At 42.4% G+C, this 17,190-nt stretch overlaps 1 protein-coding gene across 2 annotated transcripts in view; it reads left to right on the top strand.

Annotated features, from left to right (window-relative positions):
- The window catches only part of TSEN2 (tRNA splicing endonuclease subunit 2), a 61,422-nt gene extending 45,139 nt beyond the window's left edge, over positions 1-16,283 (top strand). The window contains exons 8-12 of one of the 2 annotated variants that reach the window (XM_089678693.1): positions 827-965; positions 1,075-1,111; positions 6,593-6,704; positions 10,181-10,243; positions 16,174-16,283. In XM_089678693.1, coding sequence (XP_089534819.1) covers positions 827-965; positions 1,075-1,111; positions 6,593-6,704; positions 10,181-10,243; positions 16,174-16,233 — 411 coding nt within the window. In that variant the 3' untranslated portion in view covers positions 16,234-16,283. Of the gene's footprint in view, positions 1-826; positions 966-1,074; positions 1,112-6,592; positions 6,705-10,153; positions 10,244-16,173 lie in introns of both variants that reach the window. The other variant, XM_089678692.1, reaches the window with a different exon arrangement.
- The last annotated feature ends 907 nt before the right edge of the window (positions 16,284-17,190 follow it).

Genomic DNA, 17,190 nt, shown 5'->3' with positions numbered 1-17,190 from the left:
TTAATATCTCTTTAAAGTGAACCAGTGCCCAGATCATGCTTACTAAAGAATTTACACATTTCAAACAAACAAAAAAAATAGTATTTCCAAAAAACCGGTCATATCTGCGTCTACAAGCATTGTGGAGAAATTTCATTTTCAAAGTTCCAAGAAAGTTATTAAAATCTTTACCGTAGAGCAAAGGTTGCTAAGGATTCCTTGACTGTGTCAATTGGCCTTCAGTTTGATGAGACCTTCATGGTTCAAAGGGTCAAAACCACTTGGTGAAGCTAACAGCATAACACCAATGATTTTATTAGCTGTCTGTATGGGGGGCATTCTGACCACCATTGTAAAGAGAGCATTCTTGCCACTGAACACCAATGTAAGGAATATTCTACTAGCCACAAAAGTAGGGGTATTTTTCTCATTGCATCCAAATGCATTGATTTTAGTGAGGGTTCCCTGAGACCTGAAAATTATTTTAGGGGTTCCTCTGGGGTAATAAGGTCGAGAGAGGCTGCTATGGAGTCTTTGTTGTGATCTTTGAGGATCTTTGAGAATGAATAAGTTCACATTAAAAGCATCTAGCGTGTCAGTGATGGTTTTTTAAAGCTCTATTACTTCTTATTAAGAATATGTAAATACCGATAGTTTGATGTCCATAGTCTGGGCACGTGCGAGTTTTAAGGTGCAGTGTTTGTATGCCACTTGTTTTAATTGTTTACCTGTTAAAGTAATTAGCTCTTTAAATCTTTTTTAGGAACCTTTATCTAAAGTAATTAGGGCTTTAAATCTCTTTTAGGAACCTTTACCTAAAGTAATTAGGTCTTTAAATCTCTTTTAGGAACCTTTAACAATACAGAAACTCTGGGAAGTTTTCTGTGCAGCACAGCGGAACTTCCAGACAAGTTATATGGCATACCATCACTTCCGAAGCAAAGGCTGGGTGCCCAAAGTGGGACTAAAATATGGAACAGACCTGTGTGAGTAATCCTTGAGATGAATTGCTAAGTCTACCCTAATATTTCAGTTTGGCAGTTTGTCACAAAAAAAAACCTTATTTATTTACTTTTTTTTTTTTACTTTATCTAGTGTTATATCGTAAAGGTCCACCCTTCTACCATGCAAGGTTGGTAAATAAAAAATATATGTGGCTACTGCCTTGGATCAGAACCTGCTATATTTTAGAGTTTACTTTTCCGACAGTCTTTTTCAATAACACCACTTATTTATCTTTGAAAACATGTTCTTCTATATTGTAAATCCAACAAAACATTATTTAAAAATCATGTCATAATTTTAAAAAGTGTAGAAATTTAACCCCTTGCCAGCTGCGGCACCTCATGGCCATTTTAAGGGGTTTCCAATGCCTGAAGGCAGGGCAGGGTTTCTTATCATGTAACGTGATTGGCTGTCACAGCAGTCACATGCTTGGAAATGTCCTGATCGCAAGTAGAGATTCGGAGCTTTCTGTTAACCACCCATTAGTAACTGTGTCGGGAGCGCACATGGTGCACGCTCTTGGCACAGTCTTTATCTTTAGGTACATATATATGCAGCCTCTTGGTGTTAAGGCCCACTCAAGTAGAGGCTGTATATATATGCCAGAAGTCTCCACTAAGACACAAGCCAGATATTAGGCATCTTCTGCAACAAAATTGTCATTTCTTGTGAGATGCTCCTAAAAGGTTAATCACTTTTAAGGGATGGAGACCTTGCAGCTTTCCCCATTAGAGCACTCCTAGTGCATGAGCTAATCAAACCGATCATATTCAGAATTCAAAAGGCATTGATCACTAAGAGGGGCTTATTTTTCATAACAAAAGTGGAGTCACTCTTTAATTTCAAAATATTTGCTAAATGCCCCACCTACATGTCCTGGTTTACTCCTAAAGGCAAACACCCTTCATGTGTACAGCTCAACACCCTTCTCCCTCTAAAATTATACATCTAATGAGCAACTAAAGGAAAAAAATGGCTGCCAGAGTTCTGGTTTCCTCAGTCACATCTCCTCCCCAGCCAAAGGAACAACCACACATATATGAGATCATCCCTGTGACCTGCTGTGCAAAGCAGTAGAGCCCTGGTTGGATTAGTGTGGCTATCTTTCTTCTCCCAGCATGAATGCTGCTATACATGGGATTACAGCAATGGCAGAACTACCAGGGTTGCAAGGGTCATACTTGTGATCGGACCCTGGAGTTCCACCACTGTGGGGGAAGGGGGGGGAGCCTATGGCTTTAGGGTTGCTGGCTGCAGTTGTGAGAAGAGAGTGTCTATTGCACGCTTTTTCTCACACTGCCCAGACCCATTACTAACTGCTGGCCCAACACCCCCCCCCCCTCCATATGGACCGGAGAGAGAGAGCAGGATCTACTTCTCTTCCCACCTGTTTCCTGCTATGTGTGCCTGTGGCCGCACCCACATTCCAATCCCTGGCAGCACTATGCCTCACAAAGAGGATGAGTGGATGGGAAAGCCCATCAGCTGGAAACTAGATTGTGGAGGAAGTATGCAGCCTGTCTGAGCCTCCTTCCATGGTGAGTGAAGTGTCCCCCCTCCCTCCCTTCTCTCTCTTGCCTTTGAGTACACTAATGTAAGGGAGAACTCTGTGGACTATAATATAAATGGGGACTCTGATGTATATGGGGGCTTTGGTGCCCAGAGGCCTCCTTACATCAGCATTCCCAGAGCACCCCTTACATCAGAGTTCCCCTTTACATTACAGTCCACAGAGCTCTCCCTTACGGCTCTTTCACACTGGAGGACTCCGCCAAGCACTTCCCACTGTTCTATATGGGTGGTCAGATGTAAACGGGCTGCCTGTCCATTTACATCCGACTGTCATCCGATCCACTAGATGGATGGTGAACAGATCCCCATCCATCTGTTTTAAGAGAATCGGATGCAGGCAGGTGTAAACGGACACATGTCTGTTTACGTCCACCTCCCCATAGAGAACAATGGGTGGTCCGATTGTTCATCTGTGTGAAAGGGCTCTTACAGTGTAAATGGAAATTCTGTAGAATCTGAAGTAACAGAGGCTCTGGGAATCGTGATTACAGGGGTATGCTGGGAACTATGATTTAAGTGGGGGCTCTGGTTATTAGGGACCCCCTTGTATCAGAGTTACCATTTACATCAGAGTCTGCAGTGTTCCCCCTTACATCAGAGTGACCTCCTTACATCAGAGTTCTCACGGTTCTTCCTTAAAGTGTTCCTAAACCCACAACAGTAAAATCAGTCTGTATATGCTTGTTATACTCACTGTGGAACCTAAGGGGTTAATCCTCTACATTGTGTAAAAAGGCTGATTGATTCTGACTTCTTTGATCCTCCCCTTCTTCCAGTGTCCCCCTCTTATCTTCTGTTAAGACATATTGTGTGGAGTCACTCTGCACATGCTCAGTGTTGTGTGTATTGCTAGAGAGGTTTTTTTTTGGGGGGGAGGGTGCATGTGATCAGCACAGACCAATCAGCACTGTCCAGACGGGTTCTACATCCTCCTAGAGCAAAATGAAAATTCCTCCTACAAGCCTTAACATGTGCTCTGCTGGACACTGGCAGCCACAAGACTGTTCTAACTGCTGATGAGAAAAAGTATTTAGCAGTTTATATTTACTAAAATAATTGCATTTCCATGTCCTGTGTACTGTGGGAGACCAGATATAGTAAATGTAGGGTCCTGGGTTTAGTAACTGTTTTAATCAGAGTCCCCAAAGTTCTCCCTTGCATCAGAGTCTGCAGAGTCCCCCCTTACAGTGTAAGGGAACTCTGCAGAACTTTGCAAGTTCAGATGTAAAGGGGAAGCTCTGCATATTCAGATGTAAAGTGGAACTCTGGATTCAGATACAAAGAAGGAACTCTGTGGATTCAGATTTAACTGGGAAACTCTGCGTATTCAGATGCAAAGCGGAACTCTGGATTCAGATGTAAAGCGGGACTCTTTGGATCCAGAAGTCTCTTTACAGTCTGTGGACTCTGATGTAAGGGAGGGCTCTTGTGATTAAATTCATATAATTAGAATTGTTATTTAATCACACAATATATGTATAGTGTATACTACAAAAAAATGGTCTGTGCGCCACTAAAGTCTTTGGGTTTGGCTTGAAGAAAAGGTGGCATCCATACCCAAGATGGCAGGAAGGGGTCCTGCTGCAGGATCATAATAAAGGTCCCTGCAATGGGAGTAAAGGACCCCGAGATCAGTGGGAAGGGCCCCGCGACCAGAGGCCAGTGGGCCCTTCATAGTTTCTTGAACTGGGGCCCTGAATGCTCTAATTACACTTCTGGATTACAAAGACAAAAATGTATGTACATATAAAACCTTTATTTTCATCATTATTGGATTGATGATTTTTTAGATATTTTTTTTTTTATTCATGTCTTGGCCATGCACTCAGCCTTAGTGGCCCTGAAGGTTCTAATTACGCTTCTGGATTACAAAAACAAATATTTATGTACATATAAAATCTGTATTTTCATCATTATTGGATTGATGATTTTATATATATATATATATATATATATATATTTTTTTTTATGATTATTATTATTATTACTTGTGTCTTGGCTGTGCACTCAGCCCAAGATTTTTTTTAAATGTACTGCCATGAAAAAGGTAATCTTGTGCAAAGATTACCTGCAGATAACCTTTGAAATAGTTAGTTCTAACAAAACTCATAAAAAAAGGTGACTTTGAAGATACTGCCATTCAAACTGAAAATTCAAAAATATTTTTTTTATTTAAGAAGTATATAACTTCATTCAAAAAATATTGCAACTGGGTTGTGTGAATACAGCAGCACATGTCCCATTAAGACAGTGTTTCTCAACTCCAGTCCTCATGGACCCACAACAGGTCATGTTTTCAGGATTTCCATTATTTTGCACAGGTGATTTGATCCGTTTCACTGCCTTAGTAATTACCACAGCTGTTTCATCTGAGGGAAATCCTGAAAACATGACCTGTTAGGGGTCCATGAGGACTGGAGTTGAGAAACACTGCATTAAGAGAACAAGAAACATAGCTCCCATAGTGTGAATCTGTGTAAAAACAGAGATTTCATTATGTACCTGCACTTGCAAAGGTCTGCATAGCATTCACCAATACATCAGAAGTCTTCATTCCTTACATATATATGCCATGTAATGCTGTAGTTGAGGTGATTATATTCGGACAACACAATTGCAATATTTTTAAATGGGATTTTACACTTCTGGAATAATTTTTTTTTTGAATTGTTGTCCTTTTGAATGGCAGTATCTTCTAAGCCCCCCTTTTCTCTGAGTTTTGTTACGACAGTTCTGTTTGGGATGTGATACTGCCACCCACCCAGGGGTTCCATGAATGAGTGAAAATGCAGTTGGGAAAGGGTCAATGGTCTATGTGCCTAGTCATATTCCCTTTCACAGAGCAAACCCCTATAAAATCTCCAGTGATCCTCTGCTCATACTGTATAAATGAGGTTTCAGTATATTCTTTTACCATGATGTTTATCATGCTGTTCCTTTCCTACGTGCAGGGAACATCTGATAGTGATTTAGCCCCAGTTCACACAGGTGCGACTTGTCATGTGATTTGACAGTTCCAAATCACATGACAAGTCGCACCCCATTGCCGGCAATGGCACCGTTCATATTGCTGCAACTCATATCGCAGCGATTATGTAAACGTTCCTGGACTACTTTTTGCTGATTTCATTGCGATTTGCATAGACTTCAGTTATTTGAGGTCGCAAGCCGCAATGAAATCAGCAGTGCAAATCGCACTGATATGCAGCTTTGAAATCCTGCTGAAGCACCACGATTTCAAAGCTGCACCCATTTGAACCGGGGATTATAGTTAGTTATCAACTAATTCGCTTTCACTGGAGATATGAGGGCAGTTTTGAGGACTGAGCCCCAAGGCCACTGGTCAAGTTCTGTCAGGTAGGCTGTACGGGGCCCCTTGATTTTTGACATCAGCTCAGCTAAGCCCTTATGTTAAACCTGAACATTCAGCTGAAAAAATTAACCTTGCTGTGGCTGCCACCCTTCTTCTGCAAAGGTATATTGTTCATTTTGTTGAGGGGAAGGAATAAGGTGAAGTACTCACCTTGTTCCTTGCTGCTACAGACTTCCTTCTCGCCATATGACTTGTCCACCAAAGTCGCTCGTCTTCGCCACTTGTTCGGGTGCAGCTCTCCGACGTAATGATGAAGAGTGCAGAACCTGCAGTCCTGCATTGTATGTGAGGATGAGACCACCCAAATACCAGGCACAGAAAAGAGCACCAACTGCCAGGGGAGTGAGGAAAAAGGTTTGACCTTATCCATTACCCCCTAGACAAAATGAGCAGTGTGGGGGGCATCATTGCATGGTGAATTTTTGCAGCTCAATAAAGTTCAGCTGTGCTGCAACAGACTGGATGTAGTGGGATGATAAGCCATAGGTGCATATGGTACTGTAGAATTTCATATAAAGGATCTGATTACTGTCTTCTATAGAACCAAAGAGCTGTGAATCACTAAACGGCCCCCTTATTATTAATAATTTGAAAGCATTTGAATCTTTCCTTTGAAATTCTCTTTAAGCTGTATTTATTTATAGTTTTTCTTTTCTTTTACAGTTATTCTGTAATTGTGGAACTTGTTGATGCTGATTATGAAGGTTCTCCTCTGCGACCATTGACCTGGAGGTCTTTATCTGGTCTTAACAGGACAACAATGAATGTGTCTAAGGTAAAAAGGACATGGCAGCTGTGGAACCTTTATGGGTACATCTGATACTGCAGAGTGTAAAAAACTGGCATCAAGCTTATCAGTGTAGCCAGCAAAGGGAGCTTGTGGAAGTGCAATTCATTACAATTATACAAAACAAATTCCCCAGAACACAGTTATCGTAGAACACATAAGAACCTATTAAAATCCTGCTTATGAAATAGTAATAATAAAATCATATATTTAATTTGCATACATTTTCAAGTGTATGTATGGGCAAAATAGCACAGCCATCCAGTAGATGCACATTCCCCAGTGTTATGGGAGGGGAGCAAGTGCTGGGAGTTGTGTAAAAGGAGGAGATGCTAATGTAGGTGAGAACTTTATGGCTGACAGCACTGCATAGAATTTCAGTGCAGCAGTGTCAGCACTGTCAGCTCACTGCAGGGAATTAGGAACAGACTGCATATGTGGCAGGAACAATACGTATTTGTCAGTACTTGCAATGTTTTGAGCAATGTCAGCACTGTCAGCCTACTTCAGAAAATTAGGAACAGACTTCATTTGTGGCAGGATCAATACGTATTTATCAGTACTTGCAATGTTTTTAAAAAGATACAGCAGAAAAGTGCATGCAATGAGATGTTCGACAGTTTGTTTTTTTTCTTTTTTTTTTTTACCTGTACTTTACAATGAATTCTCACCAGCAGCAACGCAGAACACACAGCAGCTGGTGTGTGCTGGGAGGAAAAAAAATACTTCACTTTTTTTTTGTTAGAACTTTATTGAAATGTCACAGGTGCTATTTCATTAAGTTCCATTTACACAACAGTGTTGGTATGTGGTAATTTCCAATACAACCTGCTGCGTCTTAAAAAAAAAAAAAAAATGCAGTATGTTTTTTGGCTCACATCACAAGGCAGTGGTGTCAACTGACACCATAGGAAAACAGGCACTGCAAACGGCGCTGCCCAGTGCATCCCAAAGCAAATGGTGTGAATAGACCGTTAAACATACACTGCTCAAAAAAATTAAAGGAACCCTTTGAAAACAGATCAGATCTCAATGGGAAAAAATATCATGCTGGATATCTATACTGATATGGGCTGGGTAATGTGTTAGGAACATAAAGATGCCCCATCGTTTGATGGAAATGAAAATGATCAACCTACAGAGGACTGAATTCAAGACACCCCGAAAATCAAAGTGAAAAAATGATGCAGCAGGCTAGTCTATTTTGCTGAAATTTCATTGCAGCAACTCAGAATGGTACTCAGTAGTTTGTATGGCCCCCACGTGCTTGTATGCATGCCTGACAACGTTGGGGCATGCTCCTAATGAGAAGACGGATGGTGTCCTGGGGTATTTCCTCCCAGATCTGGACCAGGACATCACTGAGATCCTGGACAATATGAGGGCTCTGTGTCGGATTGAATGAAATATGATATCCCAGAGGTGTTCTATTGGATTTAGGTCAGGCGAGAGTGGGAGCCATTCAGTGGTATCAATTTCTTCATCCTCCAAGAACTGCCTACATACTCTCGCCACATAGGCTGGGAATTGCCATGCACCAGGAGTAACCCAGGACCCACTGCACTAGCATAGGGTCTGACAATGGGTCCAATGATTTCAACCTGATACCTAATGGCAGTTAGGGTGGCATTGCCTGTAGAGGTCTGTGCGTTCCTCCATGGATATGCCTCCCCAGACCATCACTGACCCCCCACCAAAACGGTCATGCTGAACGATGTTACAAGCAGCATAACGTTCTCCATGGCTTCTCCAGAACCTTTCACATAGGTCACATGTGCTTAGGGTGAATTAGTGGGTGCTGGGCCCACTAGAGGACGTCAGGCCCTCAGGCCACCCTCATGAAGTCTGTTTCAGATTGTTTGGTCAGAGACATTCACACCAGTGGTCTGCTGGAGGTCATTTTGTAGGGCTCAAAGCAGCAGATACTGAATAACTGCCTGTCTCCTGGAATCTCCTCCATGCTCTTGAGACTGTGCTGGGACACGTATTGATGTGCCATCCTGGAGGAGTTGGACTGCCTGTGAAACCTCTGTAGGGTCCAGCTATCACCTCATGCTACCAGTAGTGACACTGACCCTAGCCAAATGCAAAACTAGTAAAAAAAACAGTCAGAAAAGATGAGTAGGGAAACAAATGTCAGTGGCCTCCACCTGTAAAACCTGTTTTGGGGGTCATCTCATTGTTGCCCATCTAGTGCACCTGTTGATAATTTCATTAACACCAAAGCAGCTGAAACTGATTAACAACCCCCTCTGCTACTTAACTGACTAGATCAATATCCCAGGAGTTTGATCAACTTGATGCTACACTCTGATTAATAAGTGTTCCTTTAATTTTTTTGAGCAGTGTATTTGGAAGTCACAAGCTTTAGTAACTGTTAGTCATATTCTACACCAATCAGCCATAATATTATGACCACTGACAAGTAAAGCGAATAACTGTAATTATCTTGTTACAATGGTATCTAAAAGTGGGTGGGATATATTAGTCAGCAAGTGAACATATTGTCCCTAAAGTTGATGTGTTGAAAAAATTGAGCAAGCATAAAGATTTGAGCAACTTTGACAAGGGCCAAATTGTAATGGCTATACGACTGGATCAGAGCAACTCCAAAACTGCAGTTCTTGAGGGATGTTCCAGGTCTGAAGTGGTAAGGACCTATCAGTGGTCAGGACTATTAAACCAGTGACAGCATCATGGACAGCCAAGGCTCATGGATGCATGTGGAGAAAGAAGTCTTACCGGTATAGTCCAATCCAATAGAAGAACAGCTGTAGTTCAAATTGCAGAAAAAAGGTGAGGCAGGTTCAGAACACAAAGTGCATCACAGTTTGTTGTGTATGAGGCTGCGTAATTGCAGACCGGTCAGGGTGCTCATGTTGACCCATGTCCACAGCCAGAAGTGCATGTGATCTTCAGAACTAGACCATGGAGCAATGGAAGAAGGTGACCTGGTCTGATGAATCACATTTTCTTTTACTTCATGTGGATGGCCAGATGTGAATGTGCTGCTTACCTGGGGAAGAGATGACATCAGGATGCACTATGGGAAGAAGGCAACTCAGAGGAGGCATTGATCTTCTAGTGACAGCTTGATGCCAGAGACCACAGCATACCTTCAGAGGTCTAGTGGGGTCCAAGACTCGGCAGGTCGGGCCATTTTGGCAATAAAAGAGGGACCTACTCAATATTAGGTGGGTGCTCATGTTATGATGGGTGGTCATAATGTTATGGCTGATCGATGAATAGGAACAATACAATGGGACAACAGAGAAGTGAGGAAACAACAATAGTTACCGGAAGGCTCCTCCACAGAGTCGCTGAGAGGTATAAGTCATTCCATTCACTGGCACCTATAGAAACTGAAATATTGAATTTTTACGGTAATATGTTTACAGTAAAAAAAAATGTATTCACCCACATTGGTTTGTTAACAGGAATTGCTGATCTGTTATTTAATCCAGCCTCAGGATTTTACAGAAAAGGAAATGAAGTCTCCAGAATGCATAAAAAAGTTTAAAGTTCAGGCAAGTTTTTGCACTTATTTTTATGTGTTTTAGCAATGAATTACTTGGTAATGCTCTTACTGTAAGGTAATCACATGATTATTGAAAATGGTATTTCAGGTCTATTTGTAAAGTTTTAGAAACGCATTGTGAGATTTTTTTAATTCTGTAGTCGTGTGTGGAAGAAGTCAGAGAGGCCAGTACAGAATCTGGGACACACTGACCTGCATTTCCACATGCTCATTCAGAGAAGAGTGGAAACCATGAGATTATAGAAACTGTAACAGCTAGCTACAGAATTGGTCAATGAACATTGAAAGCATTCAGAAGATATGTGCCTCTCCTCAGGCACTTTCCCCTCCCCTCTGAAACATGCACACATCACCCCCATACCTAAAAAGCCCTCCCTGGACCCCAATGACCCGAACAACCTCAGACCCGTCTCCCTGCTTCCATTTACATCTAAACTCCTCGAGCGCCTAGTCTACACCCGCCTATGCTCTCACCTCAACGACATCAACCTCCTCGATCCCCTACAGTCCGGCTTCCGTCCCCTACACTCCACCAAAACTGCCTTACTCAAACTCTCCAACGACCTGCTAACCGCCAAAGCTAATGGCCACTATTCAGTGCTCCTACTCCTTGACCTCTCTGCGGCCTTCGACGCAGTCGACCACCCCCTCCTCCTCAAAAAACTACACTCCCTCGGCCTCAGAGATTCTGCTCTCTCCTGGCTCTCATCCTACCTGTCACAACGCTCCTTCAGCGTTACCTATAATGCTACCACCTCCCCCTCACTCCCCCTCTCTGTTGGGGTCACTCAAGGCTCTGTTCTTGGGCCCCTTCTCTTCTCCATCTATACCTCCTCCCTTGGCCAACTCATACACTCTCACGGCTTCAACTACCACCTCTATGCCGACGACACACAAATCTATCTCTCAACCCCCCACCTCACCCCCTTGGTCTCAGCCCGAATCACACACCTACTGAGCGACATATCAGACTGGATGTCGCTCCACTTCCTTAAATTGAACCTCTCCAAAACCGAGTTTCTTGTCTTCCCCCCAGCCCGGACACCACCCCCCATTGATTTCTCCGTCACATCCAACAACGCTACCATTAAACCCGCCCTGCAGGCCAGAGTACTGGGTGTCATTCTGGACTCCAACCTATCCTTCCAGCCCCAAGTCCAATCTTTAACAAACTCGTGCAGACTCCACCTCCGCAAACGCCAAAATCCGCACGTTCCTAACTCCAGAAACCACTAAACAGCTCATCCACTCTCTCATCATATCACGACTCGACTACTGCAACTCCCTCCTCACTGGCCTGCCTCGCCGCTGGCTATCCCCGCTTCAGTCGATCCTGAATACGGCTGACAGACTCATTCACCTTTCCAACCGCTCTGTCTCCACCACCCCCCTCTGCCAATCCCTCCACTGGCTTCCGATTGCGCAACGGATCAAATTCAAAATCCTAACGCTGACGTACAAAGCTGTCCACCATACTGCCCCGAACTACATCACTGACCTAATATCCAAGTACCGCCCAGCACGCACACTCCGCTCCTCACAAGACCTCCTTCTCTCTAGTTCCCTGGTCTCCTCCTCCCATGCCCGCCTCCAGGACTTCTCCAGGGTGTCACCCATCCTCTGGAACTCCCTGCCCCAACCCATCAGATTATCACCTACTCTCCTCTCCTTTAGGCGCACCCTGAAAACCCATCTCTTCAGGGAAGCCTACCCCACCCCCTGCTAACTTGCCGACCTCCTCCACTCTTCCTACCACTCCATCCCCCACAGCTATCTCCTCCTGTGCCACCATCCCCTCCCTCCTAGATTGTAAGCTCGAAAGAGCAGGGCCCTCGAACCCCTCGTGTATCACATTGTATTGGTATTGTTCTGTCACATGTTCTGTCCCCCTTTGTAATGTACAGCGCTGAGCGAACTATTGGCGCTTTATAAATACTGTAATAATAATAATAATAATAATAATAATAATGTTTTGTCCCTGGAGTTTGTTAAAATGCTTCATTCTTATCTACTGACGTTTCTGCAAATGTAAATCATAAAGATTTAAAATGGCAATCTGATAAAGTTATGGGTTAAAGCAAGAGAGTATATTAAAGGAAGACACATTACATTGGTGACAGTATATAGTCACTGTCATGTTATATTTGGTGTGCAAGATAATTCCATGAATTCCAGTAAGAAATAAAGGCACGGATCAGCATATCATACATGGAGGATTATCAGCCCTGTTTTAGGTCAAATATTACATTTAGTATCATGTACACTGTGTAGGACCCTCTCCATGAGCAGCAATGCATCCATTCAGTTTATTGTTTGGCCATTTTGGATGGTAGGCAAATGGCATTTTGGGCCATGGTCCACTGGACTTCTCTTAATGGTTTTTTTTTTTAATTTTTCAAAGTATTTGGGGATTTAAGGAAAATGCATAATTATTGATTGAGGCTTTCATTTAAAAAGTACCTTTTTTACTGACCATTTATTTCAACATAAATCTTTGTGTAAGATTACATTTGCAAGTAACATGTTTAGACATACCATTTACTTGTCAAAGCCTCTCTTGTGTAGACACCCAAAAGCCCCGAGAATGCTGCTGGGCTCTGCCATCTTGAATGTAAAGTGAGTAGCCACAGCAGACTCAGAGCTGTTAGTCAAGTGGTACTCTATAGTATTTCCCTTCACTTTTTCTCCTGCAGTTACATGAAAGATGATAAAGGGACGAGAAGGGCGTAGAATGTGGGGCAGGAGATGATAATTAGATACTGCCTTGTAAGTGAATAGCAAAAAGATTTTGTTTTTTACTCGCTATAAAATCCTTTTCTTGGAGTCCATTGACAAGGGAAGTTTGGACCTTCAGGTTATGCTGCTGCCTACAGGAGGATTAGACAACGCTGGCAAAAAAACTGTAGGCCAATCCATGGTATATTCCTTCCTACTATCAGCATGCCTCCGTTGTGTAGCAAAGCAGTACTTATACTGCTTGATCAAAACACAGAGGGGGAATCACAAGTGACCATAAGCTGAAAAGCCAAGAAGACCATAAGCCTGACTTGAGAGATGGGATCTCTCCTTCAACCAAATCCCCATGCACCAAAAAGATGCCCAAGAATGCCCTGCTCTTTCCCCAGCTCAATTTAGCTGACATCTATCATTAGAAACTTCCTGAGCCAGCAAGCCAGGGAAATCTCTTTCGTGTGCATCCCATTTTAAAAGGCTAGTTATAAATTGATTGGAGCAGGTTTCATTTTTGAGCTAATAAATTTCATTTAGAATCCGCTGGGTCTGTCATAGCCCTCTCACCAGGGAGTCTTGCTGGCCTCTGTGGACATCAAGGACTTGTACCTACATGTTTCCCATATTTTTAGTGCACCAATATTTCCTACACTTTTGTATGGGCCCCCTGCAATTTAGTTTGTGGCTTCTATTTGACCTTTCCTTTGCACCTTGGATGTTCATCCAGGTGCTGGCCCCAGTATTAGCCCTACCATTCTCTCGGGGAATCCCAATTGTGGGATGCTTAGACAATCTCTCAGTTGGTACAAGCTCTGACAGAAAATGTAGCCTCAACTGTCCAAATATTCTGATGGATCCTGAACCTTCAGAAATTATCATTGGAACCGCCTAACTGTGCTAGTGCTACAGCAAGGTATTCTAAGCAATGAGTTTTTCTTCCCTTGGAGATGTCTCATACTCTCGGATCTCAGTCTTCAGTCAAATATCTGATGGTAATCTCCTTCGAGACAGTCTCATTTACTCAGCTTCACACTAGACCTCTGCATCACAGTATTCTGTTGTCATGGAACAAGTCCAGTCTCTAGACAGATCGATTCATCGGAAGCAAAGGACCAGATTATCCTTGGCCTGGTGGCTCAGAAGTCTGGCTCTGAAGTCAGGAAAGGCCTTCCTTCTCACCTTTTGGAATATATTTCTGATGGATGCCAGCTTGTAGAGCTGGGGGAAGTCTTGGGTATATTTAAGGAATCTCATCTTCTGATCAACATCTTTGATTTTTGGGCTGTGTACCATCTGGCTGAAAGGCCTAGAACTCCCTTCCTACGTAAGGTGCTTTTGGCCTTGTACCTCAACCAGGACATTGTCCTTCCTTCTCTGTTCAGTTCAATTTTATCAAAAGGAGATTTATCTTTATTACCTAAGCAGTATTTAAGCTTATGTTCTCAATGATTGTTTTTCTCCTTTTCCCATAAAGGCACACTATTAGATCTGTGAGTACCTCTTTGGCATTTCAACTTTAATATACTATACCCTAGATTTTGCAAGGCTTCTGCCTTGTTTTCCATTCACACAGTCTCTAATTACTATCAGTTGGATTTTCAGTGTTTAGGTTTATTCTAATGCCAGCTTGGGTCTAAGGACTTTGGTACTAAGGTGGCTCTTTGAACTGTAAGTAGTCCCCAGTCCTGTTGTTGTTTTCTTGGGCTCATTAGCATGGTTTGCAGTTACCAACTCAGCTGGACTGATTTTGGTTATCCTGAGTGTTTCACATTCCCTGTGTTCCTGTGACCCAGGTCCCACCCCTCTGTGTTTATGTTCAGGCTTTCAGTGCTGTTTTGTTACATATCTGAAATGTGCTAATAGTAGCAGGAATTATTCAGGGTAGGCCTACAATTCTTTTGTTTGCCAGTGTCCAGTCTTCCTGAAAACAGCAGTATAAAAACATATACTGTCTTTTAATGGAAAGGATTATACATTAAGTCCTGTTTATATCCTGTTTTTATGTCCAAAGAAGCCTGATGAAGAGAGGGAATGATAGATCTGGTTTATTCTAGAATTTTTGAGTCTGAATCAGTTGAATGCCCCCTTTAGGTTTTGGGACTGTAAACTGACTAGAAAAAACCCATGGAACCATTCTATAACAGGGAGCATAGTATGACACCTTGTTCTAGAAGGCCGAAGAAAGCCTTCAGAAGATTCTCCTGTCTCTGAGGAAACTAGGAAGATTTGAAGTGAGAGGAATGGGAGGGGCAGGAAATTAAACTTAAGTTTGTAGCCTTAGGACACCGCCTCTTGCAACTAGGTGTCTGGAATACAAGCTATTCAAGCCTCTGCAAATGTCAGCATATGTCACTCTGCAAAATAGGGGTGCACACTTATGCTGAGGGAGGCTTGTCTGAGGAATTGGCAGACTTGGAATTCCAGATTTGTGTGGATACTTATGGATGGGGAGCCACACTAGAGGGTCTGGATGCAGAAACTGAGGGAGTGGATAAACTAAAGGGATGCTTCCTAATGTCCAGAGAGGAAGACAACTTCACAGTCTGCTGCTTGGGCTTCTTCCGTTGGGGAAGATGAAGATTCTTGCCACCAGGAAGCCAGAGCAAAGTTACCACTCTGTATCTGCTTGCTCTACAGTTGATTGAAAAAATGTGTGTGTGTGTGTGGGGGGGGGGGGGGCTTTTAGCATTGTCACTGCTGATTCACATACCTGTAGCTTGTCAGTCGGCACCTAACACACCTAGTCTTGCCCACTCTCACTCATTGCAAGACATTGTGAAAGACGTTGCAGACATTGTATGGTGGGAACATAGGCAAAAAATGATCAGTGTCCTTGTGTTAAGCCTGCATTGGTCAGTGCAGATCAATGCACCTGATGTGGATGAGCCTTTAAACTCCAAAACAAGGCTAGAGATGTACCTTGGCTCAACTTTAATGATAGAGTCAAGATTGGCTTATAATTTCTCTGCCTATCTCTTTGCATCCACTGATCTTTTTGACATGCAATCTTCACAAAGGGAAATCTCTTCTCATACCCTTTTTATATATTCTATAATCTTTTTGACTTGCACAATTTTGAGAGCAATTGACTCACTTAAACTTTAAGCCATTTATGATAAAATATTTTCTAAAGGAAAACTGCAGGGTTTTTTTTATCATTTTGTAATGTTTTTTGTTTTCTTTTTATAGGAAGTGATCGTCAATCGATGGATCTCATCGCAAGAGAGAGTGGAGCATGAAGATTTGTAGAATAGTTTAAAAAAAATAATAAAAACTTCATAATAAAATATTTAAAAACATTTTCTTTAGAATTGTTTTCTTTACATCTTAAAATTAGATATGTTATGAATAGTTGAAAATGTTTGCTGTAAATGACTGATTAATGTATGGTATAATCATGCTAAAGCACGACATTCTTATGTTTAGATCACAACAGGTAACTGCAACAAATAATGATGTAGGATGAGATCTACTGGGTTGGAAGTGTTCAGCCAATTAAATATTGTTGTAGAAATTGCAGGAGAAAAGAGGGGGTCTTCTGAAGATCTGGTTAATCACCCCTTTTCATTTGTTTCCCAGGTAATCCTGGGAATGACACACTCCCTGTCCCTTTGTGGCTACAGAGCTGTGAAAAAGCATTTGCCCACATTTCTGATTTTTTTTTTCCGCATATTTCATCACACTTAAGATCATCAAACAAATTTTATTACACTAAGATAACCCAAGTAAATACAAAATAAAGTTTTTAAGTGATTATTTAATTTAAGGGAAAAAAGCTGTCCAAACCTGCTTGGCCCTATGTGAAAAAGTAATTGCCCCCACGCGCTTTTGCTAAACCATGAAAGAACTGTGATTAATCACTTAAATAGAATCTGACTGACAAAGTGAAGCATGCTAAAAGATCTAAAAAAGCAACACATCATGCTGCGCTCTAAAGAAATGTAAGAACAGATGAGAAAGTAATTACAAATACTAAGGGGGGAACTCTGGAGGATGTAAGGGGAACGCTGGAGGTACTTAGATAGAAACTTACATCCTCTAGAGCTCCCCCTTACATCCTCCTCCAGAGCTCCAGAACCAAACACGGAATTTGTGCTGTCAGTATGAGCAATGCTAGTGGCCAGGCACTCACCAGTCACCTCCATCTCCTCATTGTGGGCTTTGGGTTTCAGGGAGGCAAGCCAGAGGAGAGATTGTGTATGATGG

This window comes from Staurois parvus, unplaced genomic scaffold, assembly GCF_062004578.1.
Source record: "Staurois parvus isolate SC_StPar_1 unplaced genomic scaffold, SC_StPar_1.0 ptg000209l, whole genome shotgun sequence".
Classification (NCBI taxonomy): Eukaryota; Metazoa; Chordata; class Amphibia; order Anura; family Ranidae; genus Staurois; species Staurois parvus.
Note: the sequence above shows the minus strand (reverse complement) of the source record. Positions and strands in the feature narration are given on the sequence as shown.